Source organism: Gopherus evgoodei, unplaced genomic scaffold (assembly GCF_007399415.2).
Source record: "Gopherus evgoodei ecotype Sinaloan lineage unplaced genomic scaffold, rGopEvg1_v1.p scaffold_58_arrow_ctg1, whole genome shotgun sequence".
In the NCBI taxonomy this organism is placed as follows: domain Eukaryota; kingdom Metazoa; phylum Chordata; order Testudines; family Testudinidae; genus Gopherus; species Gopherus evgoodei.
In genome coordinates this window covers 1,105,827-1,133,468 of record NW_022060079.1, presented here as the reverse complement: position 1 = coordinate 1,133,468, position 27,642 = coordinate 1,105,827, and the positions used below count along the sequence as shown (strand labels likewise).

General features: G+C 58.8%; 2 protein-coding genes across 4 annotated transcripts; both read right to left on the bottom strand.

Annotated features, from left to right (window-relative positions):
• Positions 1-6,606: 6,606 nt before the first annotated feature.
• Positions 6,607-21,083, bottom strand: LOC115643396 (antigen-presenting glycoprotein CD1d-like). 3 transcript variants are annotated; one of them, XM_030547392.1, is made up of 7 exons: positions 20,964-21,083; positions 20,458-20,736; positions 18,841-19,158; positions 11,326-11,622; positions 8,062-8,161; positions 7,835-7,983; positions 6,607-6,947 (listed from the first exon to the last, which is right to left on the bottom strand). In XM_030547392.1, the coding sequence occupies exons 1-6, from the start codon at positions 21,007-21,009 to the stop codon at positions 7,839-7,841; spliced, it is 1,185 nt and encodes a 394-aa protein (XP_030403252.1). In that variant the 5' UTR covers positions 21,010-21,083; the 3' UTR covers positions 6,607-6,947; positions 7,835-7,838. The 3 variants fall into 3 exon arrangements, with proteins under 3 accessions (XP_030403252.1, XP_030403253.1, XP_030403254.1); XM_030547393.1 differs by having other exon boundaries at positions 18,841-19,122; XM_030547394.1 differs by having other exon boundaries at positions 20,458-20,666; positions 20,964-21,067.
• A 4,226-nt stretch (positions 21,084-25,309) lies between these two features.
• On the bottom strand, positions 25,310-26,693 carry LOC115643391 (HLA class II histocompatibility antigen, DQ beta 2 chain-like). Its single transcript, XM_030547381.1, has 3 exons — positions 26,462-26,693; positions 26,191-26,301; positions 25,310-25,449 (listed from the first exon to the last, which is right to left on the bottom strand). The coding sequence occupies exons 1-3, from the start codon at positions 26,691-26,693 to the stop codon at positions 25,310-25,312; spliced, it is 483 nt and encodes a 160-aa protein (XP_030403241.1).
• Between the last annotated feature and the right edge of the window lie 949 nt (positions 26,694-27,642).

Here is a 27,642-nt window from a genome sequence, read left to right as displayed (position 1 = left end):
TGTTATTGTAGGGTTGCTGGGCAGCGCTGGGGCTATAGACAGGCTGGGTTGTTATTGTAGGGTTGCTGGGCAGCGCTGGGCTGTCTCACACTGGTCTCAGGATAACAGAGACATGCAATGAACATGCCCAGTTGGTGATGGGTGCAAATCGCCCCTGGTGGGAGGGATCCCATATCAGGTGCGTCTGTTGTGGGGCCGGGGGGACCTCACTGTGCAGGGGGAGCCCCCTGCTTGCTTTCCCCCACTTGGCCCTGGAGGAGACGCTGCTTTTCCAGAGAGAATCTCCCCCAAATTCATCCTCGGGTGTTGGGCTCTTCCGTAAACCCTGTTGCCAACTTAGCAATGTTCTCCCTCGAGTTAGTGACTTTTCGGTGTCTCTAGCGAGGAATTAAGTGTCCAGGTGAGACGGGACAGAGCTAGCGACTCTCCCTGCCAGTTACAGGGGTCAGAGAGCGGCGTTGCCAGTTTGTCTCGTCTCTAAATCGTTCTCCAGCTGCTCTGTAGCGTTGATGAAAGCCATTCCTCTGTGGCGCTACTTCTTCCTCGGGCTTCTTGGGAGGACGGCCGGGGCTGGGTCCGACTCCTGCTCCTGGGAGGGCTCAGCCTCGACTCCCTGGGGTGGGCAGGGAGGTGAAAAGCCAGAGCTAGCGGCAGGAGAGGCTGGAAGAGCGGAGGCCACAACTGCCCTTGGGAGGAAAGTTATGATCTTCTGCTTAGTAAAAACCATCCGTGATCCAGGCAGGTGCCGCGCCCTGGGCGAGGGTGAGGCAGGAAAACCCATAAACCTGCTCCCGGGGGTGGGGTGGGGAGAGCCGGCCTGTCTAGTTGGGTGAGTCCTTGGGTCTCTGCTGGGCCACCCCTGGGACTAGCTTGTGCTCCCCGTGCCGGGCCGAGGACAAAGTAGCCGCCATGCTGGGTGCCCCTTCTCCGGCTGCATAGTCTGGGCAGCTCATTCGTGTCTCTCAGCTGGTAGGGGCTGGGAAAGGGTTTCTGGCTGGCCTGGTTACATGAGGCAGAGCTGGGTCCCCCCACTTAGCCTGGCATTCGCTGCCCCTCCAGCCCTCCCTTCGGGGCTCCGCTCCCTGGCTGCGCAGCCCAGATTCCCTTGGCCCCAGCGGGATTGAGCTGCCCCAGGCAGAGTGAACCTGCTTCCCCCGGAGCAGATGTTGCCTTGAGAAAAGCTCTGGTGGAAATCGCCCTGCGCTGCCCAGGAGAGGCCATTTGCTCTCTCCAGCCATAGAAAAGGTTATTCTTTGTGCTGATCAAATCCCCCCAGTGGGTCACCCCTCCCTAAATCCCGGGCTCAGCTCCCAGCCAGCAACCCCCCAGAGCGTGCCTGCGATCGCCAGGGGCTTTGCTGCAAGCGCTGGCTCTGCACTCTGAACTTCCCGTCGATTCTCGCCGTTGCCCGTGCGCCGCGCGTTTTGTCTGCCTGGGGTTCAGCTGTCTGGGGAGGAAGGAGGTTGGGAAGGCGGGAAGGGAGCAGATGGGAGCTGAGCGTTTCTAGACAACTCCAGTGACTGCCGGCCTGGTGGCAAACATCCAGAGCAGGGACCTTGGCTTCTGCATGAGATTCACTGCGGGGAAACAGGAGCCCGGGACGAAACTCTGTGCAGGGCCTGCCCAGCATTGCTGCGGCTTTCGGGCTCAGCAGCAGGGTGCCCTCTGGCCCGGCAGCGACTCCCCGGTAATTCTCAGCTGAACTCTGCAGGGCCTGCCCAGCATTGCTGCGGCTTTCGGGCTCAGCAGCGGGGTACCCTCTGGCCCGGCAGCGACTCTCCGGTAATTCTCAGCTGAACTCTGCAGCGCCTGCCCAGCATTGCTGCGGCTTTCGGGCTCAGCAGCGGGGTGCCCTCTGGCCCGGCAGCGACTCCCCGGTAATTCTCAGCTGAACTCTGCAGGGCCTGCCCAGCATTGCTGCGGCTTTCGGGCTCAGCAGCGGGGTGCCCTCTGGCCCGGCAGTGACTCGCCGGTAATTCTCAGCTGAACTCTGCAGAGCCTGCCCAGCATTGCTGCGGCTTTCGGGCTCAGCAGCGGGGTACCCTCTGGCCCGGCAGCGACTCCCCGGTAATTCTCAGCTGAACTCTGCAGGGCCTGCCCAGCATTGCTGCCGCTTTCGGGCTCAGCAGCGGGACGCCCTCTGGCCCGGCAGTGACTCTCCGGTAATTCTCAGCTGAACTCTGCAGGGCCTGCCCAGCATTGCTGCGGCTTTCGGGCTCAGCAGCGGGGTACCCTCTGGCCCGGCAGCGACTCCCCGGTAATTCTCAGCTGAACTCTGCAGGGCCTGCCCAGCATTGCTGCCGCTTTCGGGCTCAGCAGCGGGGTGCTCTGGCCCGGCAGCGACTCCCCGGTAATTCTCAGCTGAACTCTGCAGGGCCTGCCCAGCATTGCTGCAGCTTTCGGGCTCAGCAGCGGGGTACCCTCTGGCCCGGCAGCGACTCCCTGGTAATTCTCAGCTGAACTCTGCAGGGCCTGCCCAGCATTGCTGCGGCTTTCGGGCTCAGCAGCGGGGTGCCTTCTGGCCCGGCAGTGACTCGCCGGTAATTCTCAGCTGAACTCTGCAGGGCCTGCCCAGCATTGCTGCGGCTTTCGGGCTCAGCAGCGGGGTACCCTCTGGCCCGACAGCGACTCTCCGGTAATTCTCAGCTGAACTCTGCAGGGCCTGCCCAGCATTGCTGCGGCTTTCGGGCTCAGCAGCGGGGTGCCCTCTGGCCCGGCAGCGACTCCCCGGTAATTCTCAGCTGAACTCTCCAGGGCCTGCCCAGCATTGCTGTGGCTTTCGGGCTCAGCAGCGGGGTACCCTCTGGCCCGACAGCGACTCCCCGGTAATTCTCAGCTGAACTCTGCAGAGCCTGCCCAGCATTGCTGCGCCTTTCGGGCTCAGCAGCGGGGTGCCCTCTGGCCCGGCAGCGACTCTCCGGTAATTCTCAGCTGAACTCTGCAGGGCCTGCCCAGCATTGCTGCAGCTTTCGGGCTCAGCAGCGGGGTGCCCTCTGGCCCGGCAGTGACTCTCCGGTAATTCTCAGCTGAACTCTGCAGGGCCTGCCCAGCATTGCTGCGGCTTTCGGGCTCAGCAGCGGGGTGCCCTCTGGCCCGGCAGCAACTCTCCGGTAATTCTCAGCTGAACTCTGCAGGGCCTGCCCAGCATTGCTGCAGCTTTCGGGCTCAGCAGCGGGGTGCCCTCTGGCCCGGCAGCGACTCCCCGGTAATTCTCAGCTGAACTCTGCAGGGCCTGCGCAGCATTGCTGCGCCTTTCGGGCTCAGCAGCGGGGTGCCCTCTGGCCCGGCAGCGACTCGCCGGTAATTCTCAGCTGAACTCTGCAGGGCCTGCCCAGCATTGCTGCGGCTTTCGGGCTCAGCAGCGGGGTGCCCTCTGGCCCGGCAGCGACTCGCCGGTAATTCTCAGCTGAACTCTGCAGGGCCTGCCCAGCATTGCTGCGGCTTTCGGGCTCAGCAGCGGGGTGCCCTCTGGCCCGGCAGCGACTTGCCGGTAATTCTCAGCTGAACTCTGCAGGGCCTGCCCAGCATTGCTGCGGCTTTCGGGCTCAGCAGCGGGGTACCCTCTGGCCCGGCAGCGACTCCCCGGTAATTCTCAGCTGAACTCTGCAGGGCCTGCCCAGCATTGCTGCGGCTTTCGGGCTCAGCAGCGGGGTGCCCTGGCCCGGCAGCGACTCCCCGGTAATTCTCAGCTGAACTCTGCAGGGCCTGCCCAGCATTGCTGCGGCTTTCGGGCTCAGCAGCGGGATGCCCTGGCCCGGCAGCGACTCCCCGGTAATTCTCAGCTGAACTCTGCAGGGCCTGCCCAGCATTGCTGCGGCTTTCGGGCTCAGCAGCGGGGTGCCCTCTGGCCCGACAGCGACTCGCCGGTAATTCTCAGCTGAACTCTCCAGGGCCTGCTCAGCATTGCTGTGGCTTTCGGGCTCAGCAGCGGGGTGCCCTCTGGCCCGGCAGTGACTCGCCGGTAATTGTCAGCTGAACTCTGCAGGGCCTGCCCAGCATTGCTGCGGCTTTCGGGCTCAGCAGCGGGGTGCCCTCTGGCCCGGCAGCGACTCCCCGGTAATTCTCAGCTGAACTCTGCAGGGCCTGCCCAGCATTGCTGCGCCTTTCGGGCTCAGCAGCGGGGTGCCCTCTGGCCCGGCAGCGACTCGCCGGTAATTGTCAGCTGAACTCTGCAGGGCCTGCCCAGCATTGCTGCGGCTTTCGGGCTCAGCAGCGGGGTGCCCTCTGGCCCGGCAGCGACTCCCCGGTAATTCTCAGCTGAACTCTGCAGGGCCTGCCCAGCATTGCTGCGCCTTTCGGGCTCAGCAGCGGGGTGCCCTCTGGCCCGGCAGCGACTCCCCGGTAATTCTCAGCTGAACTCTGCAGGGCCTGCCCAGCATTGCTGCGGCTTTCGGGCTCAGCAGCGGGGTGCCCTCTGGCCCGGCAGCGACTCGCCGGTAATTCTCAGCTGAACTCTGCAGAGCCTGCCCAGCATTGCTGCGCCTTTCGGGCTCAGCAGCGGGGTGCCCTGGCCCGGCAGCGACTCGCCGGTAATTCTCAGCTGAACTCTGCAGAGCCTGCCCAGCATTGCTGCGGCTTTCGGGCTCAGCAGCGGGGTGCCCTGGCCCGGCAGTGACTCGCCGGTAATTCTCAGCTGAACTCTGCAGGGCCTGCCCAGCATTGCTGCGGCTTTCGGGCTCAGCAGCGGGGTGCCCTCTGGCCCGGCAGCGACTCGCCGGTAATTCTCAGCTGAACTCTCTGCACATTTTGTTTAGTGACTTTTTTATGCCGTTTTGAATGTCTAAATAGCGACATCTAGTGACTTTTCAGGGTGTCTCTGGCGACTTCCTGCCACGTGGAGTTGGCAGCTCCGAGCACCAGCCCCGGGACAACGCCCATCGCTCTGGGGATGGGCACCCCCAGGCCAGTCAGCGCCGGGGCTGGGCAGCATCACCAGTTGCCAGGCAGAGCCGGCCCCAGCAGGCTCGGTTCCCTACTTCTCCCTCGTAGGGTCTGGGGTGGGTCTGCAGGACTCGCCTGGCGCCTGCCATGGCCCCATTGAGACCCCCAGAGCAGCTGGGAAGACGCTGGAGAGCCTGGCCAGTGCAGGGCCAGCCGCCCCATAGCAGGACACAGCAAAGTGCCTGGGCTGCTCCATCTGCTTGGCCTCCTGCCCCCAACCCCTCGCTGCTGTGGGGAGATAGGCCGGGGGGCGAGGGGGGGGAATCACTCGCCTTTGTCTCTGTAAATTTAGTCCCAGTGAGAGGTTCAGGGCTGGCGTCTCAGGGAAAAGATCTGAGCTCCCCCTGCCCCCAGGCACCCCACCAGAGCGGGGGCTCAGTCTCCATGGGTCAGGCACAGCTCGGCCTCCCAGCTGCTCCCACCACTGATCTCCCTAAGGGGCTTCTCTGGCCCCCCAGTCTCTGAGCCCCTCCCCCTCTCTGCTGCATTCACCCCCCACCCCATGGGGCAGGGCCAGGCCAGCGTCCCCATGGCCCAGCTGGAGAGAGAGGCCCAGAGAAGTCAGTGACTGGCCCAGGGTCACACATGGAGTCACTGGCAGGGCCAGGAATTGACCCCTGGAATCTCGGCTCAAACACCAGCCCCTGAGCTCCCAGGTTATCTCCACTCTGGACCCCTCTGTGGCAGCTCCCAGGTGTGATGCCTTGGCCCAGCCTTGCCCCTGGGTCTGGGAGGACCCGTTTGGAGTGTCAGACACCCCGCACCCCCGGGTCCGCTGGCCTCCTTGGGACAAACCTCGGCCCCGCTAGCACCCCAGCCTGACACTGCGAGTCCTCCTGGGCTGGGCACCCCCAAGAGACGTGTACCCCAAAGGGGGCGATGCCCCCACCGCGTGAGCAGGGACTCAGGCAGCCTGTCAGCGGGCGGGTTTATGGGGTGATTGGCACACGGCCTAGGAAGCCCTCAGGCCAGCACAGAGAAATGGGGTACAGCAGAGTTCCTTTGGGGGTCTCCCAGCCCCAGCCAAGTTGTGTGGACCCCTTGGCTCCCGGTCTGGGCCTCTGTCCCCTGTCCCCCTTTTGTCTCTAGTTCTCGGGTGAGCTCACCCCCACCTGGCCCTTCCTCGGTCCATGTTCGTGGCCAGGGGAATGGGGCGCAGCTCCCTGGCTGAGAGGCAGGAAGTCGACACGCTCTGGGCCGTTGGGCCTCTGCAAAGAGTAAACAGCCTTTCCCCCCCACCTAGTCAACAATGCAGTGTACAGGGGAAACTGAGGCACACACAGTATTCATACAAAATATTACAGACAAATCCCACTCCATCCCCCAGACAGCCAATTGGAGCTGGCAGCCCTAGGAGAGCGATGTCCCTGGGAGGGCTACTTCAGGGTGCCAGACTCACTTAGTGACACTTAGTGTATCACTTAGTGTGTCACTCGCTGACTAGGGCAAGTGTCGTGACTTCACCACCTCCTGGAACCGAACCTCGGAGCCATCAGCACCCTGCTTCACGCCAAGGGCTCCCTGCAGCGAGTCCACCTGAGTGGGATGTTTTGCTTATAAGAAGCACACGGGATCTTTTCCGGGGAAAAGGCAACATGCCGCATTTATTGGAAATACAACAATTAGCATATGCATCCAATCACACACGCACTGTCCCGCAGTCGATGTTACAGTGACCAGTCCAGAGTCTGGATCAATCTAGTGCCCAGCTGGGTTGATTGTGGGTAGGGAGGAGCCGGGTCCTGTCGGTCGAGACACGATGCTCCGGGGAAGTCTTGGCAGGACGAACCCACAGTTTCATGGCAAGGCCCCCTGGTTATACAATGATCTTCCTTCTTTGGGACCAGCGAGTTCTGCACCGTCGTGCTGAATTGTCCTTTGACGAGTGCTCGTTTTCTTAAATTGTTCTTCTCATCCTCTCTCCACTTATCCTCTAACACATCCATGCCTCATTCATACACGTCACAGGATCGCTTTACACAGAGCGTTGGAACAGGAACATCCAACTGCAATGCAGGAGAAAACAATCATTGCATTCATTTACTTATTTCCAAATGCTAAACCTACAACAAAGGGGTGACCCTAAAGGTCTGTCCCTGCCTTGAAATCAGCGTCAGACACAGATTCTGGCTGATGCATCTCTACCAATGGCCCCTTAGCCCATTTCAGAAAGGGTGGCTGGCAGAATGTGGGCAAATCCTACACCAGTCCATGTAATACTTGCTACATTATTATTCTTTATCCTTCATTCTAAATCATACAAAGTACAGCCATAAAATCCTCCTACTGCAAGGACAAAGAGAGACTTGGGCACCCAAAGGGCACGCTGCCCTGCCGACAACATCTGCGAGGGGCAGCGGGAGGGTTTGTTAGCTGGCTGCACCGCAGCGTACACAGCCCTTGGTTAGCGCACGGAGCAGAGTTTCAGCCTGGGCAGCCCAGAGCCCTCTGACCTCTCCTTTTCCCAGCTCAGGAGAGAGCCCCAGCTTCCAGCCCCCCACACTTCACACACACACACACCCCGTCCTGCCCCCTCCTCAGCCCTTTGTTCCCCTGCTGGGCACACCCAGCTGGCTTCCTGCTGAGGGGTCAGCCGTGGGCGGTAGTTGCTGGGTACCAAAGGTCCTTCTTGGACTCTCCATGGACATGGGGCCCAGGCCCCACAGCTGGTATTTGTCACCTCTGGGTCCCTGCAGATAACCCAACCTTTTCCTGCCAGCTAGTTAACCAGGCAGCACGTTGGGGTAACAGAGGCACACACACTATTTGTTTAAAATAGTTCAGAAAATTCCCGTTCTGCGACAGCTCCCAAATGTCCAGCATGCCCCAAACGTCCCTAGGAAGGAAAATCCCAACCCCCTAGCCCGGGCCCCGATCACTCAGTGCTCCAAACCAGATCAGCCCTCGGGACCCTCAGCTCTGGAGCTGGGCGCGGATCCATTCCCAAGGTCCATGTCCCCAGGAGAGGGGCTGGTCCCCACGCCTGGTCTGGTGCCGCCCCCTGAGGCGCTGGACTCCCCTGGTCTAACGTCCTGGTAGCCCCTGGAAGGAGAGAGCAGAGGGGATGGGTTGGGGGTGCAAGGGCTCCCCCACCCCCACCCCCGAGAGGGGAGGACTCACCTGCGTCTGCCCCACCTCAGCACCACGGCCACGGCGGCTGCGGCCAGAACCCCCAGAGTGATGCCCACGGCCAGGCCGGGGCTCCAGGGCCTGCTCTGCTCTGTAAAACAGGGGGTGCTGGGCTGGAACTGGGGACAGGGGTGTGGGTCCTGTTCCCTTTGCCTCCCCTGCAGTCTCCCCCATGCCTCCCAGCCCCCGGCCCTCAGCCCCCCACCCTGTTCCCTCTGCCTCCCCCGCAGCCCCTCTGTGCCCCCCACCGCAACCCATGGGCCTCAGCCCCCCACCCTGTTCCCTCAACCTGTCCCGCAGTCCCCTCTGTGCCCCCCACCCCAACCCATGGCCCTCAGCCCCCCACCCTGTTCCCTCAACCTGTCCCGCAGTCCCCTCTGTGCCCCCCACCCCAACCCATGGCCCTCAGCCCCCCACCCTGTTCCCTCAACCTGTCCCGCAGTCCCCTCTGTGCCCCCCACCCCAACCCATGGCCCTCAGCCCCCCAGCCCTATTCCCTCAACCTGTCCCGCAGTCCCCCCTGTGCTCCCCACCCCAACCCATGGCCCTCAGCCCCCCACCCTGTTCCCTCAACCTGTCCCGCAGTCCCCTCTGTGCCCCCCACCCCAACCCATGGGCCTCAGCCCCCCACCCTGTTCCCTCAACCTGTCCCACAGTCCCCTCTGTGCCCCCCACCCCAACCCATGGCCCTCAGCCCCCCACCCTGTTCCCTCAACCTGTCCCGCAGTCCCCTCTGTGCCCCCACCCCAACCCATGGCCCTCAGCCCCCCACCCTGTTCCCTCAACCTGTCCCGCAGTCCCCCCTGTGCCCCCCACCCCAACCCATGGCCCTCAGCCCCCCAGCCCTGTTCCCTCAACCTCTCCCATAGTCCCCCCTGTGCCCCCCACCCCAACCCATGGCCCTCAGCCCCCCACCTTGTTCCCTCAACCTGTCCCACAGTCCCCTCTGTGCCCCCCACACCAACCCATGGCCCTCAGCCCCCCAGCCCTGTTCCCTCTGCCTCCCCTGCAGTCCCCCCTGTGCCTCCCAGCCCCCGGCCCTCAGCCCCGCACCCTGTTCCCTCAACCTGTCCCGCAATCCCCTCTGTGCCCCCCACCCCAACCCATGGCCCTCAGCCCCCCAGCCCTGTTCCCTCAACCTGTCCCATAGTCCCCCCTGTGCCCCCCACCCCAACCCATGGCCCTCAGCCCCCCACCCTGTTCCCTCAACCTGTCCCGCAGTCCCCTCTGTGCCCCCCACCCCAACCCATTGCCCTCAGCCTTCCACCCTGTTCCCTCAACCTGTCCCGCAGTCCCCCCTGTGCCCCCCACCCCAACCCATGGCCCTCAGCCCCCCACCCTGTTCCCTCTGCCTCCCCTGCAGTCCCCCCTGTGCCTCCCAGCCCAACCCATGGCCCTCAGCCCCCCACCCTGTTCCCTCTGTCTCCCCTGCAGTCCCCCCTGTGCCTCCCAGCCCAACCCATAGCCCTCAGCCACCCACCCTGTTCCCTCAACCTGTCCCGCAGTCCCCTCTGTGCCCCCCACCCCAACCCATGGCCCTCAGCCCCCACCCTGTTCCCTCAACCTGTCCCGCAATCCCCTCTGTGCCCCCCACCCCAACCCATGGCCCTCAGCCCCCCACCCTGTTCCCTCTGCCTCCCCTGCAGTCCCCCCTGTGCCTCCCAGCCCCCGGCCCTCAGCCCACCACCCTGTTCCCTCAACCTGTCCCGCAGTCCCCTCTGTGCCCCCCACCCAACCCATGGCCCTCAGCCCCCCACCCTGTTCCCTCTGCCTCCCCTGCAGTCCCCCCTGTGCCTCCCAGCCCCCGGCCCTCAGCCCCCCACCCTGTTCCCTCAACCTGTCCCGCAGTCCCCTCTGTGCCCCCCACTCCAACCCATGGCCCTCAGCCCCCCAGCCCTGTTCCCTCTGCCTCCCCTGCAGTCTCCCCTGTGCCTCCCAGCCCCCGGCCCTCAGCCCCCCACCCTGTTCCCTCAACCTGTCCCGCAGTCCCCTCTGTGCCCCCCACCCCAACCCATGGCCCTCAGCCCCCCACCCTGTTCCCTCAACCTGTCCCACAGTCCCCCCTGTGCCCCCCACCCCAACCCATGGCCCTCAGCCTTCCACCCTGTTCCCTCAACCTGTCCCACTGTCCCCTCTGTGCCCCCCACCCCAACCCATGGCCCTCAGCCCCCCACCCTGTTCCCTCAACCTGTCCCGCAGTCCCCTCTGTGCCCCCCACCCCAACCCATGGCCCTCAGCCCCCCAGCCCTGTTCCCTCAACCTCCCCGCAGTCCCCCCTGTGCCCTCTACTCCAACCCATGGCCCTCAGCCCCCCAGCCCTGTTCCCTCAACCAGTCCCACAGTCCCCCCTGTGCCCCCCACCCCAACCCATGGCCCTCAGCCCCCAACTCTGTTCCCTCAACCTGTCCCACAGTCCCCCCTGGGCCCCCCACCCCAACCCATGGCCCTCAGCCCCCCACCCTGTTCCCTCAACCAGTCCCACAGTCCCCCCTGTGCCCCCCACCCCAACCCATGGCCCTCAGCCCCCAACTCTGTTCCCTCAACCTGTCCCACAGTCCCCCCTGGGCCCCCCACCCCAACCCATGGCCCTCAGCCCCCCACCCTGTTCCCTCAACCTGTCCCGCAGTCCCCCCTGTGCCCCCCACCCCAACCCATGGCGCTCAGCCCCCCACCCTGTTCCCTCTGCCTTCCCTGCAGTCCCCCCTGTGCCCCCCAGCCCAACCCATGGCCCTCAGCCCCCCAGCCCTGTTCCCTCAGCCTGCCCCGCAGTCCCCTTTGCTGCCCCCACCCCTGACCCACAGGGAGTGGACCCAGGAATGTGGACCCTGTTCCCCCAGCCTCCCCTGCAGTCCCATCTGCTCCCCCCATGGTCCCACCTCCTTAGCCTCCTTCTGCTCCAGTGCTGCTCCCCTCTGTCCGATCCCCCTCAGACCCCTGCACCTCTCCCCAACCACCCCAAGCCCTCCCCAGCCCTGCCCCTCTTGGCTCCACCCAGCCCACTCCCCACAGAACTCTCCCCCCACCCCATTCATGCTCCCCTCAGCGCCCACCTTCGCCCTCAATCCCAGTCCTGTCGCGTCCCCCGTCAGCTCCTCCATCCTGCTCCCCCTGATCCATCTCCACAGCCCCCACCCACCTCCTCTGCTTCCCTGCGCCCCAGTCCCGCTTCCTGGACCCACCCGTGTCCCACTCAGGACGTTCAGGAAACGCCCCCAGAGACCACGACCACCCCACCCCCCGGGGACGTGCACCTACCCCAGGGGATCAGCAGGCTCTGGCCCCCCAGGCTGCTGTGCTGCACCCGGCAGGCGTAGCTGTGCCCGGCGCCCGGCTCCACGGCCAGGGAGCTGTGCAGCTGGTAGGTCAGGTCCGCGTTGGGCAGGATCCCGCTGGAGTTCAGCCACCAGCCCGGTGCCACCTCCTCCCCATCCTGCAGCCAGGCCACGCGGACGGGCCGGGGGTAGAAACCGGTGACCCGGCAAACCAGCAGTACCGGCGCGGGGGTCCCGGCTGGGGGAGGCGCTCGGGCAAACACCACGGCGACCGGCCGCTCTGAGACAGGAGGAGAGAGACGGGGCGCGGGAGAGGGGACTCACTAGCCAAGCCCAGCTCCGCTCCCCGGGGTCAGGCGTTGGCCCCACTCTTCTGGCCAGACCCCAATTCTGTCCCCTGCAGTTACCAGTAGTGACAGATCCCCCTTCACTTCCTGTCCTAAACTGCTGTGCAGTGCGGCTATGACATAGCTACTGTGCTCCACTCCAGCTATAGCTGCATCTGTACACCAGGCAAGGGGTCCCAGTACAAACAGCCCCCTGCCCCACCCCAGAGGTGGCTTGTCATAAACAGATAGCTAAGGGTTAATGTCTCTTTCACCTGAAACACCTGACCAGAGAACCAATCAGGAAACCGGATTTTTTCAACTTTGGGTGGAGGGATTTGAGTGTCTGAGTCTTTTCTCTGCCTGCCTGCTTTCTCTGAGCTTTGGAGAAGTAGTTCTACTTTCTAATTTTCTGTTTCTAAGTGTAAGGACAAAGAGATCAGATAGTAAGTTCTATGGTTTTCTTTTCTTTGGTATTTGCATGAATATAAGTGCTGGAGTGCTTTGATTTGTATTCTTTTTGAATAAGGCTGTTTATTCAATATTCTTTTAAGCAATTGCCCTGTACTGTGTTATCTTAATACAGAGAGACTATTTGTATTTTTTCTTTCTTTTTATATAAAGCTTTCTTTTAAGACCTGTTGAAGTTTTCTTTACTTCAGGGAAATTGAGTCTATACTCACTAGGGAATTGGTGGGAGGAAGAAATCGGGGGGATCTGTGTGCTGAAGTGGCTAGCCTGATTTTGCATTCCCTCTGGGGGAATAGGAAAGTCCTTTTTGTTTCCAGGACCGGGAACGGAGAGGGGGAGTCACTCTGTTTGGATTCACAGAGCTTGTGTCTGTGTATCTCTCCAGGAGCACCTGGAGGGGGGAGGGAAAAAGGATTATTTCCCTTTGTTGTGAGACTCAAGGGATTTGGGTCTTGGGGTCCCCAGGGAAGGTTTTTCAGGGGGACCAGAGTGCCCCAAAACACTCTAATTTTTTGGGTGGTGGCAGCAAGTACCAGGTCCAAGCTGGTGACTAAGCTTGGAGGTTTTCATGCTAACCCCCATATTTTGGACGCTAAGGTCCAGATCTGGGACTAAGGTTATGATATGGTGGCAGCCAGTGGGATATAGACAGAATCCAGAAGCCAGTAGGAATATTATATTTTTCTTTTCTCTGCTAAGGGCTTTTTAGGAGAGAGAAACAGTTTGGTTTTAAAAGGGAACCAGAGAGAATTTTTTTTCTGCTCTCTCTGGCAGTTTGTGGCTTGCATGTTAAGCGAGAAGCCATTAAGAGACTGTTGAGGGTCTTTTGTCATGCAATAGCCCTCCCATTAGGAGGCAAGTACCAGCACTTATATGCATGCAAATAAAGTGGTTTTTCTGGTTTCCCTTCATTGAACATTAGCTGGAGAGAGAAAGGGAAAAAAGCACTGTTGCTAGGCAGACTCCAGGAGGCAACAGAGCCTGCAGTGCAGAAGATAAACACCGGAGGGCACCCCAACACAAGAAAACAGGAACCATGACTTCTAAGGCAAAAATTGGCGCCGAAGAACAAATCAAAGAAGCTGAACACAGGCGACAGATGGAGATGAAAGAAAAGGAAGAAAGCATCAAACTGGCAGCCTTCCAAAGAGAACAGGCAGCCCAAGAGGCAGCACACAAAAGAAAACTAGAAGAAGAAGAGGTGGCCCACCGCCGAGAAATGGAAAAACAACAAAAAGAAATGGAAAAACAACAAAAAGAGAATGAAGAGAAGGAAAAACAGAGAAAACATGAACTGGAGATGGCAAAAGCTGGGCTGCATGTGCCAGCCAACCCTAACAACCCGGCGCCAATTATTGCTCCACAGCACAGGAAATTTCCCACCTACAAGGCAGGTGATGACACCGAGGCCTTCTTGGAAAATTTTGAAAGAGCCTGTCTTGGGTACAGCATCCCCGAAGACCAGTACATGGTAGAATTAAGGTCACAGCTCAGTGGACCTTTAGCAGAGGTGGCAGCTGAAATGCCTAAGCTGCAAATGAACGACTATAAACTTTTTCAAACCAAGGCCAGATACAGGATGGGGATAACCCCAGATCATGCCCGTCGGCGCTTCAGAACCCAAAAGTGGAAACCAGAGGTGTCATTTCCCAAACACGCCTACTACATTGCAAAAAACTATGAGGCCTGGCTAACAGGAAACAACATTCAAACCTTGGAAGAACTGAACCTCCTCATACAAATGGAGCAGTTCTTGGATGGTGTTCCTGAAGACATCACACGGTACATACAAGATAGAAATCCCAAAGATATCGCTGAGGCGGGGGAGATTGGAGCCAAATGGATGGAACTGGCAGAAAGCAAGAAAGCTACTGTCAAGGGGAACGATTACCCCAGGGGGCACACAGACCATAAACCCTACAACCGAGGACAGCCAAAGACCCCACATACCACCCAAGTAAAGCCACAGATACCCTACCCTTCCACCTCACCAGTCTCCAGTAACTCACCTCGGCCCAGTGACCCATCAAATGGAAGATGCTTTAAGTGTAATGAACTGGGACATATCAAGGCCAACTGTCCCAAGAACACCATGCGAGTGCAATTCATTACATCACCATCACACCAAAGATCCCCAGGCCCGGATGCCTCTCAAATACCCTTGGAGCGAAGGGAAAATTTGAGAGTGGGCGGAAAGAAGGTTACTGCCTGGAGAGACACGGGGGCACAAGTGTCAGCTATCCACCAATCCTTCGTTGACCCCAAATTCATCAACCCAAAGGCCAAAGTTACAATTTACCTCTTCATGTCACAAGCTGTAGACTTGCCTACAGCTCAACTGCCTGTCCAATACAAATGCTGGTCAGGAATCTGGACTTTTGCAGTCTATGACAATTATCCTATCCCCATGCTACTGGGGCAAGACTTGGCCAACCAGGTGAGGCGGGCCAAGAGAGTGGGAATGGTTACACGTAGCCAAACCAGGCAAGCTTCCAGACCCATTCCTGTTCCTGAGCCATCCACAGAGGCCCCGTCTGTGTTACCTGAGACCCAGACAGAGGTAGTGGACCCGGATTCCACGCCTACCACTGAAACAGCCACAGCATCTCCAGTCCCAGGCCCGGAACTGGAACAGCAACCAGCACCAGCAAGTGCAACCACATCTTCAAACTCAATGCCAGTGGGCGCCAGCGAGCCAGAACTGGCAGAAGCAACAGACAGCCATACCCAAAAGGCTCAGCCAGAGCCTGAAATACCCTCAGGTGCACCAGCGGAGAGTGGTTCACCAGCAACGGAAACAACCCCATCACCTACATCGCTTCCAGAGGGACCAAGCCCAAGTCCACAGTCTGACGAAGAACTGGTGACCCCAGCCTCAAGGGAACAGTTCCAGACTGAGCAGGAAGCAGATGACAGCCTTCAGAAAGCTTGGGCGGCGGCACGGAGCACCCCACCACCTCTCAGCTCTTCTAATCGATCCCGGTTTGTTATAGACCAAGGACTTTTATACAAGGAAATTCTTTCTGGTGGACACCGGGAAGAATGGCAGCCGCAAAAACAGTTGGTGGTTCCAACTAAGTACCGGGGGAAGCTCTTAAGCTTAGCCCATGATCATCCCAGTGGCCATGCTGGGGTGAACAGAACCAAGGACCGGTTGGGGAAGTCCTTCCACCGGGAGGGGATGGGCAAGGACGTTGCCAAGTATGTCCGGTCTTGTGAGGTATGCCAAAGAGTGGGAAAGCCTCAAGACCAGGTCAAGGCTCCTCTCCAGCCACTCCCCATAATTGAGGTCCCATTTCAGCGAGTAGCTGTGGATATTCTGGGCCCTTTTCCAAAAAAAGACGCCCAGAGGAAAGCAGTACGTACTGACTTTAGTGGACTTTGCTACCCGATGGCCAGAAGCAGTAGCTCTAGGCAACACCAGGGCTAACACTGTGTGCCTGGCCCTAACAGACATCTTTGCCAGGGTAGGTTGGCCCTCTGACATCCTTACAGATTCAGGGTCTAATTTCCTGGCAGGGACCATGGAAAAACTGTGGGAAACTCATGGGGTGAATCACTTGGTTGCCACCCCGTACCACCATCAAACCAATGGCCTGGTGGAAAGGTTCAATGGAACTTTGGGGGCCATGATACGAAAATTCATCAACGAATTCTCCAAGAATTGGGACCTAGTGTTGCAGCAGTTGCTGTTTGCCTACAGGGCTGTACCACATCCCAGTTTAGGGTTTTCACCATTTGAACTTGTGTATGGTCACGAGGTTAAGGGGCCATTACAGTTGGTGAAGCAGCAATGGGAAGGGTTTACGCCTTCTCCAGGAACTAACATTCTGGACTTTGTAAGCAACCTACAAAGCACCCTCCGACACTCTTTAGCCCTTGCTAGAGAGAACCTAAAGAATGCTCAGGAAGAGCAAAAGGCCTGGTATGACAGACATGCCAGAGAACGTTCCTTCAAGGTAGGAGACCAGGTTATGGTCTTGAAGGCGCAACAGGCCCATAAGATGGAAGCATCATGGGAAGGGCCATTCACGGTCCAAGAGCGCCTGGGAGCTGTAAACTACCTCATAGCATTTCCCAATTCCTCACTAAAGCCTAAAGTGTACCATGTTAATTCTCTCAAGCCTTTCTATTCCAAAGACTTACAGGTTTGTCAGTTTACAGTCCAGAGAGATGATGCTGAGTGGCCTGACGGTGTCTACTACGACGGAAAAAAAGACGGTGGCGTGGAAGAGGTAAACCTCTCAACCACCCTGGAACGTCTGCAGCGGCAACAAATCAAGGAGCTGTGCACTAGCTTTGCCCCATTGTTCTCAGCCACCCCAGGACGGACTGAACGGGCATACCACTCCATTGATACAGGTAATGCTCACCCAATCAGAACCCCACCCTACCGGGTGTCTCCTCATGCCCAAGCTGCTATAGAACGGGAGATCCAGAACATGCTACAGATGGGTATAATCCGCTCATCTACCAGTGCATGGGCATCTCCAGTGGTTCTGGTACCCAAACCAGATGGGGAAATACGCTTTTGCGTGGACTACCGTAAGCTAAATGCTGTAACTCGTCCGGACAACTATCCAATGCCACGTACTGATGAGCTATTGGAGAAGTTGGGACGTGCCCAGTTCATCTCTACAATAGACTTAACCAAGGGGTACTGGCAAGTACCGCTAGATGAACCTGCCAAGGAGAGGTCAGCATTCGTCACCCATGCGGGGGTGTATGAATTCAATGTCCTTCCTTTCGGCCTTCGAAATGCACCCGCCACCTTCCAGAGGCTGGTAGATGGTCTACTAGCTGGACTGGGAGAATTTGCAGTTGCCTACCTCGATGATGTGGCCATTTTTTCAGACTCCTGGCCCGAACACCTACTACACCTGGAAAAGGTCTTTGAGCGCATCAGGCAGGCCGGACTAACTGTTAAGGCCAAAAAGTGTCAAATAGGCCAAAACAGAGTGACTTACCTGGGGCACCAGGTGGGTCGAGGAACCATAATCCCCCTACAGGCCAAGGTGGATGCTATCCAAAAGTGGCCTGTCCCAAAGTCAAAGAAGCAGGTCCAATCCTTCTTAGGCTTGGCCGGATACTACAGGCGATTTGTACCACACTACAGCCAAATCGCTGCCCCATTGACCGACCTGACCAAAAAGACCCAGCCAAATGCAGTTAAGTGGACTGATGAGTGTCAAAAGGCCTTTACCCAACTTAAGGCAACACTCATGTCTGACCCTGTACTCAGGGCCCCGGATTTTGACAAGCCATTCCTAGTAACCACAGATGCATCTGAGCGTGGTATAGGAGCAGTGCTCATGCAGGAAGCAACAGATCACAACTTCCATCCTGTCATGTTTCTCAGCAAGAAACTGTCTGAGAGGGAAAGTCACTGGTCAGTCAGTGAAAAGGAATGCTATGCCATTGTGTACGCCCTGGAAAAGCTACGCCCATATGTTTGGGGACGGCGGTTCCAACTACAAACTGACCATGCTGCGCTAAAGTGGCTTCATACTGCCAAGGGGAACAACAAGAAACTTCTTCGTTGGAGTTTAGCTCTCCAAGATTTTGATTTTGAAATTCAACACATCACAGGAGCTTCTAACAAAGTTGCTGATGCACTCTCCCGTGAGAGTTTCCCAGAATCCAGTAGTTAAAAAGTGTTCTTAAAATGTAAAAGTCTGTTAGTTATATACTTAGGTGTATATGTAAAGGTGCATGTGTTGTATTAACCTGTTTATTTTCAAGTTCTAGAAGGAAATTGCCGCCAGTGAGCTTCCCCACTGTCTGCAATTTGGGGGGGCGTGTCATAAACAGATAGCTAAGGGTTAATGTCTCTTTCACCTGAAACACCTGACCAGAGAACCAATCAGGAAACCGGAGTTTTTCAACTTTGGGTGGAGGGATTTGAGTGTCTGAGTCTTTTCTCTGCCTGCTTTCTCTGAGCTTTGGAGAAGTAGTTCTACTTTCTAATCTTCTGTTTCTAAGTGTAAGGACAAAGAGATCAGATAGTAAGTTCTATGGTTTTCTTTTCTTTGGTATTTGCATGAATATAAGTGCTGGAGTGCTTTGATTTGTATTCTTTTTGAATAAGGCTGTTTATTCAATATTCTTTTAAGAAATTACCCTGTATTGTATCATCTTAATACAGAGAGACCATTTGTATTTTTTCTTTCTTTTTTATATAAAGCTTTCTTTTAAGACCTGTTGGAGTTTTTCTTTACTTTAGGGAAATTGAGTCTGTACTCACCAGGGAATTGGTGGGAGGAAGAAATCAGGGGAGATCGGTGTGTGTGGAATTGGCTAGCCTAATTTTGCATTCCCTCTGGGGGAATAGGAAAGTCCTTTTTGTTCCAGGACCGGGAACGGAGAGGGGGAGTCACTCTGTTTGGATTCACAGAGCTTGTGTCTGTGTATCTCTCCAGGAGCACCTGGAGGGGGGAGGGAAAAAGGATTATTTCCCTTTGTTGTGAGACTCAAGGGATTTGGGTCTTGGGGTCCCCAGGGAAGGTTTTTCAGGGGGACCAGAGTGCCCCAAAACACTCTAATTTTTTGGGTGGTGGCAGCAGGTACCAGGTCCAAGCTGGTAACTAAGCTTGGAGGTTTTCATGCTAACCCCCATATTTTGGACGCTAAGGTCCAGAATCTGGGACTAAGGTTATGATATGGCTGCATCTCAGCGAGCAGGCAGTGGTGACCAGCCTCACCTTGCCTCTCCAGAGACTCTCTCCCGTACTGGGCAAAGGTATCGATCCCATAGACACACGTTGTTCTCTGGAGAAACGAAAACAGGGTGGATATGCTCCTATCCTGGTTGACAAGATCCTGGATGTAGCTCCCCAGCTTCTCCCCGTGCTGAGTGACCCATTTGCCTGTGTCCATGTCGAAGCTGATGAAGTCCTCGCTGTTCACTGCAGCGTCACAGAGTTGCCTCGAGGTGCCGTTGGGGTGGAGCTTGCAGCTGAAGGAGACCTGGGTAACAAAGGGGTCTGGGACAGGAAGGGCAGTGGGATGAGGACGGGCGTCTGGAGGTCACCGTGGGGGGGCAGAAATAGACAGACGGGGGGGGCAGGGTTACAACATAATGTCAAGTGAAATGAGGACATTTGGCACAAGATGGCGGCGGGATCATGGGGTGGCCCTGGCTGGAGTTCAGGGAACGTTGCAGTTTCTGTTTAAAGCTGATTTTTCAAAGTGCTCTAAGGTCCATGTGGATAGACAGATTGGCTTGAAAATCGCTGGGAGACATCGAGGCCTGAAGCACCTGGTGAGATACAGACCCTGCCCAAATGACCTGCCTTTGAAATGTTTTATTTGTTCAGATGCTCTAGAGAAAACTCTGGCCCTGAGCCTCAATAAACGCACATCTCTGGGCTCCCCTGAGCTCAGCTCTGCACCGGTAGCGAGGACACGTTTGGCTTCCCAACACAACGTTACACAAGTCCCCGGGCCTTGATTCTGTGTGTGAAGCGGGACACCAGGCGGTGGCACTTCTGCACACAGACAGTTCACACCTCTGCGAGCCATTGTTTCCTCAGCAGCACCTCAGGGCGTGACACACCGAGTCACACACTCGCTCAGCGGCAGGGGCTGCAACCTCTGAGCCCCGGGAGCATCTGTCCAAGCCCTGTCACCGAGGGGTCCCTGTGGCTGTGAGCTGTGACCACAGGGCCGGCTGTCACTCTGTCGTGAAACGCACCTGCCCAGGCAGATTGCCCTGAAGCTAGCTCTGCCCCAGCAAGGGGCAGAGGAGACTTTGTGGTGCAAATTTGGGGGCAGGTGGTTAAGAGGTTCCTGAGAGAGTCTCCCCCAAGGACCTTAGTGCTCCAGCACCAGACGCCCAGGCAGATCCTGGGCTGAGCTGCTGAGCAGAGGGGAGCTGGGTCTGTCCCATGCCCTGGGGCAGCGCTGGTTGGGGAGGGGGCGGCACTATCTTAGCTCTGCATTTCCTGCGCTTGTGTGGGGTGTTTCATGGCTTGCAGAGTGTCAGTTTTCAACGTTCGGGAGGACAGGTGGCACCGGGAGCCGCTTACACGCTCCTTTGCTGGGACACGTGGCCAAGGGCCTGGGTGAAGGGCTGGGACAGGGGGCCTTTCCCCTCCAGGGCACACAGGCTACAATCTGGCCCCAGAGCTGGGGGACTGGCTCAGTGGGGTAGACAATGGGACATGGGGTGTTTCCCCTCTAGGGAATGTTGGCTTCAATCCCCCTAAGGGCCAAGGACTGACTGTTCTGCCCTCCACCCACCCTGCCAGGTGAGTGCGTCAGTTCTCAGCTCTCTGGCGGGGAGTGGGAGGGACCCCCTCAGACCCCTCCATACTCACAGCCTCCTCCTGTATCCTGAACCACTTTGTTCACCAGATGGATGAAGTCGGCCAGGGAGCGATGGATCACCAGCTCCAGGTCCTGCCACTGCTTCGGGGTCAGGCCCTGCTGGGCCCAGGGCTGCACGAAGCGGATCTTGCAGGTGCCACAGGCCAGGGAGTGGGTCTCCAGGTCGCCCAGCAGGGCCGTCCCCACCGTGTCTGTGGAGCTGGCGTTGTGGAAGACGGTGGTTTTAAGCACCCGGAGGGTGAGAGATGCTGGGGGGAGATGAGGGGAGGCTGGGAGGAGGCGTCAGGAAACAAGTGGAGAACAAAGCGGGTGGGGAGAGAGATTAATGAGTCTCCCGGGCTCCAGGATCTTCCTGCAGACCCCTAACCCGCCTAGCCCTCCTCCTTTACCCCCAGCCAGGGTCACTAGCCCAGCATGGTGCTGCCCACCCTGGCTTTAGGATTACACCATCCACATCGGCCCCAGTAGGAAAAAAGGGCAGGGGGGCCCCACTCACCGGCCAGGGCCCCCCATGCCCAGGGGAGCAGCAGAGGGAGCAGCATCCTGGCAGGGGAAGGGAGATCCGGGCTGTTGCAGGTGTCAGGGCAGCGGGACGAGGGACCCGGGGTCGCCCACATGCTCGTTCCTATCTAGTGCACACGCCTCTCTGCCCACTTCTCTCTTTCTGTGTCTGTGTCTGCGCAGACCTGTCCCCGCAGCTGCCAGCCCCGAGCCAATCAGGGCAGGGTGAGTCGGGGAGCGGGGGCAGCGCGGGAGGGGGATCCCGGCAGCAAGGTCAGAAGCAGGCCCTGTCCCAGGGTCAGTGTGTGTGAGACGCCCCCCATCCATCTCCTCCAGCCTGGGGTGCCGCTGCTCCCAGCCCAGCCCCTAGCGCCGCCCTGGGGCAATGGGGAACCCCGACTGCCCGGGCAGAGCCCCCTGCTGCCCCCGCCCCACCCCCTGCAGCCCAGCCCCTAGCGCCGCCCTGGGGCAATGGGGAGCCCTGACTGCCCAGGGAGAGCCCCCTGCTGCCCCCCCCCCGCAGCCCAGCCCCTAGCGCCGCCCTGGGGCAATGGGGAACCCCGACTGCCCGGGCAGAGCCCCCTGCTGCCCCCGCCCCACCCCATCACCTGCAGCCCCTAGTGCCACCCTGGGGCAATGGGGAGCCCTGACTGCCCGGGGACAGCGCTCCCCGCTGCCCCCCCTCGCTCCCTGCAGCCCAGCCCCTAGCGCCGCCCTGGGGCAATGGGGAGCCCTGACTGCCTGGGCAGAGCCCCCTGCTGCTCCCCCCACCCCGCAGTCCAGCCCCTAGCGCCGCCCTGGGGCAATGGGGTGAGTCCTGACTGCCAGGGGACAGCGCCCCTGCTGCCCCCGCCCCGATCCCTGCAGCCCAGCCCCTAGCGCCGCCCTGGGGCAATGGGGAGCCCTGACTGCCCGGGGACAGCGCCCCCTGCTGCCCCCCCTTGCTCCCTGCAGCCCCTAGCGCCACCCTGGGGCAATGGGGAACCCCGACTGCCCGGGCAGAGCCCCCTGCTGCCCCCGCCCCGCCCCATCACCTGCAGCCCCTAGTGCTGCCCTGGGGCAATGGGGAGCCCTGACTGCCAGGGGACAGCGCCCCACTCCCACATAGGGCCAGATTTGTACATAGGCAAATTAGGCAGGTATCCAGGATTCAAATCTGGAGTGAGACCCAAAACTGTTGAGCCAGCGCCCTGGAGGGAAGGAGGCTGGGCAGCCGCAGACAGACCCCACGTGTCCTGCTGGAGGATGCCACATACTGTCCCTGTATCTCCACCAGGTTCGGCTCCAGGCCCCAGCATGCCAAGCGCATGCCTGGGGCGGCAAGCCGCGGGGGGCGCTGTGCCGGTCGCCGTGAGGGTCGCAAGCAAGTTGCCTTCGGCGACACGCCTGCAGAGGGTCCACTGATCCCGCGGCTTCGCAGACCTCCCGCAGGCGTGCTGCCGAAGGCAGCCTTCCTGCCCTGCTTGCGGCGGCAAAATGCCTAGAGCCGCCCCTGATCTCCACCGTGGAGCAGGCACAGCGGGTCCCCGCATGGCGAGACAGCAGGAGACCTGGGGGAGCAGCCCCCTGAGAGCGCAGCGAGGTGACTGCAATGGGGTTCACAGCGTTTTGCAGGCGGTTGTTGTACCACGTGTGCTCTGCAATGCTGATGCTGGGGCTTGTCTGCTTTTGCAGCAGGGGCTTTGCTATTTTGCCTTGTGTGGTTTAGGGTCGACACTGGAGCTCAGAGGCAGCACACAGATGACCCTCCTGTAACACACCAGGTGTTCGGTCCCTGGCTATTAGTGACAATAAGACGACGCAGGCTGGCTAGTTCTGCAGTATCACTTGTTAGCACCAGGGCCGTGCACATTCTGGTTTCTCACCATTTCCTCACGCGGTTTCATGTTTGCGCTGACAGTTAACTGCCAGGCAAGCCAATACCACTAGCCCCTGTTGCAGAGAGAAGGAAATGGGGAGGTGCCGTGACCTGCCCAGGTCATGACACCTGCAGAACCCAGGTGTCCTGCTCCAGTCTGGCGGGGTGGCTGTAACGCCGTCCCGGCCGGCCCTGCGCTGGAGGCCCTGCCGGCCTCTCATTGCACGCCCTTGCTCTCCCAGGGGAACCCTTCTGCCAGGCAGTCGGCAGCAAGGCGACCAGGTTCCACATCTCGGGGTTCCCCTTAACAATACAGCCCGGAACCGGCTCAAGCCCCCCCAGATGGGAAACGTTCTGAGGGAATAGGGGGCTGGGGGTTGGTTTTGGCGGGAAAAACTGGTTCAGTCTGGTTTGAGCCAGGGAAATCCAGTGTCTTTAACAGTAAACAAGTCTGCTAACAAAGATGGAGTCCGAGATGACATACTCCATATTGGATTTCATTAAAGCCAGTGACTTACATAACCTTTACCTTGGACACACTATTAAAACAGCTAATTGAACACATGTAAACAGTCCCAACACAGTGTGACGGAGCAGGGGAGTTACACTGGGGATGGGAAGGAAGCTCCCTGAGCTGTAACCTGAGCCAGGAGCGGGGTGGGAGAAGTGACTCCTGCCGGAGACTGGACAAAGGGGGAGGAGCAGAGGGGAGGGGGGAGAAAGCGAGGAGAGGATTTTTTTAGTTTCAGTTTGGGCTGGGTGGGGCAGCGCAGGGAACCCCAAGCTGGGGTCTACGCTCCCTGAACCCCCAGAAGGATTTGATTGAGGGGTCCTGGTTGTGCCTCCAAGCTCGGCTGTAGCCTGCGTTCCTGTTCTCCAATAAACCTTCCGTCTTACTGGCTGGCTGAGGGCTTGGCTACACTGGTGATGGGGTTACAGCGCTGCAACTTACTCACTGTCCACACTTGCAGGGCACATACAGCGCTGCATCTCCCTGGCTGCCGCGCTGGCCGTACTCCTGCTCTGCCTGGGGTATAGGGATTGCAGTGCTGGCGATGCAGTGCTGCTCCGCAAGTGTGGCCACCAAAAGCGCTGTAATTGGCCTCCGGGGTATTTGGAGGTATCCCAGAATGCCTGCTCAGCCACTCTGCTGTTCTGTTGTGAACTCCGGGCTCCCTCCCGGCTGCGTATCTAAAAAACAAACACAGCTCCTGTTTGCTGAGCAGAGGCAGGCAGGGGGATTGCTTTGGAATTTCACAGCTGTTTGCTTGAGGAGAGAAGCAACACGGCGGGGGGGGGGGTGTCCGTTTTGGAGCAGCTGCTTATCTGGTCTGACGGCTATTTAGGAGTGCATAATTTGCATTTAGTGAATAAGAGAGGGGTGGGGGAAAGGTCAAAATGATTGCAGGTTGGTGCTGTGTATCTTCCAGTCCTTAGAACTTGCAAGGCAGGGAGCTGACACAGTGTCAGCTCCAAAACTCCACTCTCTCTGTCTCCCCCACGCTCCCTGTCACACTCCACCCCACCCCCCTCTTTTGACAAGCACGTTGCAGCCACTTGAACGCTGGGATAGCTGCCCACAATGCACCACTCCCAACAGCGCTGCAAATGTGGCCACACTGCAGCGCTGGTAGCTGTCAGCGTGGCCACACTGCAGCGCTTTCCCTACAGAGCTGTACGAAGACAGCTGTACCTCCCAGCGCTGCAGACCTGCAAGGGTAGCCAAGGCCTGAGAGTCACTGTGAGTCCCAGGAAGAGGGGTGCAGGGCCCTAACTCCCCGAGACTCCGTGACACACAGCAGTGCCTCTGCATCAGCACTTAGCTCAGTATAACGACGTCGCTCAGGAGCATGGATTAGTCCCAAGTCATTTCTAGTGTAGAGCTGGTCTTAGACAGAATCTCCCCCACTGCATAGAACCTCTGCTCCCACCCTCTTTCCCGTCCCATAGGGATTTGGCACCCCCACCGCCTGCTTAGCGAGTGCAGTGCCAGGTCTGCTAAGCACAGATCTGCTGCCCTTTACTTATGGATAACAACATTGCAGGACCCCTGCATTCAAATGTAATTGTTTTTATTAAAGCTATGCTATAATTATCTCATAGAAAGAGTGTGTATCCATCTGGGTGTGGTGCTTAAATTAATCAAATGTACAAAGTTTGGTTTAAAAGTCATAAAACACAATCTGTAATATCCCAATTAAGGTTCGTGCATTTAAACATCAGCACCCAACTCTTTGGGTACATCACTCCTAAGAAGTTATGCTAAGAGTGGCTTGTGGAAAGGAAATGCAGCAGTGCGTGTAGCTTGTCCCTTGGTAATTGAGAATTTAGGGTCAGGTGTCCCCCTGGGCAGGATTTCAGTTACTTTCACCAGCCAGACCTGATCACCTTGGCAAGGCCGCTCTGCCTGCTGAATACCGAGGCAGGTGTGTTAATGCAAACACGGGCTGGTCCTGAAGTCTAGGTGCCAGGGGAAAGCTCATTCAGACCCGGTTCACACAACCTGCACAGAAGCAAAATGTGCCCATAGGCAGGACTCTGTCTAGAGTGTTTTCCTCCCCGGACGGGGTATTGGTGAGCGGGTGGCGGATGCTGGCAGTGACCTGTGTGACCAGCCCCTCACCTGTTAGAGAGGGAGCAGGAGAAGCCAATGGGAGTGAGCGAGGAACAAGGGCTCCCTAAAGCTGAGTAAGGAAGTGGCTTCCCCATGTCTGCTCTCCTGTTTTGTCTAAGGAACCTGTGTTGTACCCAGCCCGCAGCACCGCTCCTCTGAACCTGCCGGTAACTAGGGCCTGTTCCAGGGATCCCCATCTGCCAAGGCTGCTGGGCTGCATTTTGACCTGCATGTTATTACATGTTTTTTTTCATGCTTTAGCAAAAAGGGCAGCAGCTTGGAGAGTAGCATAAGTAAGTGTCAGAATTCAGGGTCAGGAGTTCATTGATTTCTGCTGCGTTTCTCAAGTGAGTTTGGTTTTGAAAAGGGGAAGTGGATTTGTTTCGGAACGAGAGGGGCACTGACTGATTTTCAGGCACTTCACACTGTGTCTGCAACTCCCTGCCGGTCCAGGAGTGTGTGGGACTAGTGAGGAGACCTGGAGGGAAGGCAAGAGGGCACATCTGTAGCTCACTCTGAATGGTCTGATTCAGGAACCAGGGGCTGGGATTAGCCCCACACTTCTTGGGCATGGGCTGAGAGAGGGGCAGGAAGTTCCTCGGTCGCTGGAACACTTCCTTTGTGCCAGAAGGGGAAGCTGAAGTCAATTGTGGTGAATCAAAATTCGAGTGAAATCCTCCAGTGTCACTGTGTCATGGCCTCACTGGGGACTCGTTTCCTGGGCCACTGGCCCCATCCCAGAGCCGTCACCTTTCTTAGTCCTGGGGCAGGTGAGGAGTCCTGCCGCCGGGAAGATCAGCCCCAGCACGAAGTCCCTGACCCCCGTCAACATCTTGCTCCTGGCGGAGTCAGACTGCGCCACTGTGAAAACAGGAACACAGGTGGTTTGGGCTGAGCCCGGCCTCTCTTTGCCTTTGTAATAATGTCCCTGCTCTCTGCCCCCAGGGGCTCTGACCCAGGCCCATCCCCCGAGAGCTGCCCCTGTGGGCTCAGGGGCTGCCCCATACCCAGAGGCTCTTACCCCAGTGCACGGCGATGGGGTCCTGCAGGCTGATGTGCTTCACCTGGCAGGTGTAGACGTCCCCGCGCTGGGGGCTCATCTCCAGCATCACCAGGATCTGGAAGGTCCAGTCTCCGTTCTGGAGCAGCTCCGTGGATACCACCCCGGCCGTCTGCTCCTGCCCGTTCTTCAGCCACTTGATCTCGATCCCCACTGTCCCAGTGGGGGGTCTCTGTTCACCTTCGGGCTCCATGCAATGAGCCAGGTGGGTTCTCAGCACCCTCAGTGTCACCAGCCGAGCCTCAGCCCCGGGACCCAACCAGCCCCCAGAGCTGCTCCACAGGGAAGGGGCCAGCAAAACCCACCCGGACCAAGAACTTCCCTGCCCAGCTCTGAGCACCAGCCCCCCGGATGCTGCTCATCACCCTGGGGGGCACCCCCAGGCAAGGGGCCAGGCACCATCGGGCTCAGCTGCCCCCTTCCCCGAGTGTAGTGGGGAGAGGAGGGGACACAGGGTCCCAGCAGCCGCAGCTGGGCCAGGGTCAGGCATGGACAGGGCAGGAGTGAAGGGAAGCAGGGGAGATGCCAGGCAGTTGGGTTAATTTAACCCTTTTGGTGCTGTCTCTGCCTGATCCACTCTGCCCCTCACAAGCCACCATGCAGGCGAGGGGCACAGACCCCTGGGCAGAGGGGGGCCCAGAGGATGGTGCAAGGGCGCCTCCCAGTGGACAGTCTCGGGAATGAAGGTGCTGCCCCTGTCCAGGAAAGGCTGGCTCCTGCCCCAGACGCCCCCTGCCCCAGACGCCCCTTTCGGACTCCTGGATCCCCAGGCTGGAAGGGACCCTTGTGACCCTCTAGTCTGACCCTGTTCAGAACTGGGGTAGGCTCAGCTGGGCTGGCCCGGGGGCCGATGGAAGCTGGAAGCCCGAAGTCTGCCCCTCCGAGCACCAGCGGAGCCCCAAAAGCACCCACGGGGGGATTAGTCACTGGGCCAAAGGGGCCTGTGTGCACAATTGGGGGGACCCCAAAAAAGGGTGCTTGGGCCCCGACCCTGCTCCCCGCAGGTGGAAGGGGTGGGGAGGAACCTCTAGCAGCACCATGGGCTCGCGGGCTGCTGCTGGGCTCGTGGCACTCAACAGCCTGGCCGGGGGTAAGGGTGGGTGCCGGGCTGGTCACAGCCCCAGGGACTCACTGGGGCCCAG

Coding starts and splice junctions, on each gene's coding strand:
- LOC115643396 (XM_030547392.1), bottom strand. CDS start 21,009: ATGCTGCTCCCTCTGCTGCTCCCCTGGGCATGGGGGGCCCTGGCCG. Junction 19,159..20,457: donor TCAGGATACAGGAGGAGGCT/GTGAGTATGGAG, acceptor GGTGACCTCCAG/ACGCCCGTCCTCATCCCACT. Junction 11,623..18,840: donor AGAGTCTCTGGAGAGGCAAG/GTGAGGCTGGTC, acceptor CTCCTGTCTCAG/AGCGGCCGGTCGCCGTGGTG.
- LOC115643391 (XM_030547381.1), bottom strand. CDS start 26,693: ATGGAGCCCGAAGGTGAACAGAGACCCCCCACTGGGACAGTGGGGATC. Junction 26,302..26,461: donor CCCCATCGCCGTGCACTGGG/GTAAGAGCCTCT, acceptor CTGTTTTCACAG/TGGCGCAGTCTGACTCCGCC. Junction 25,450..26,190: donor CTGCCCCAGGACTAAGAAAG/GTGACGGCTCTG, acceptor CCTCTCTAACAG/GTGAGGGGCTGGTCACACAG.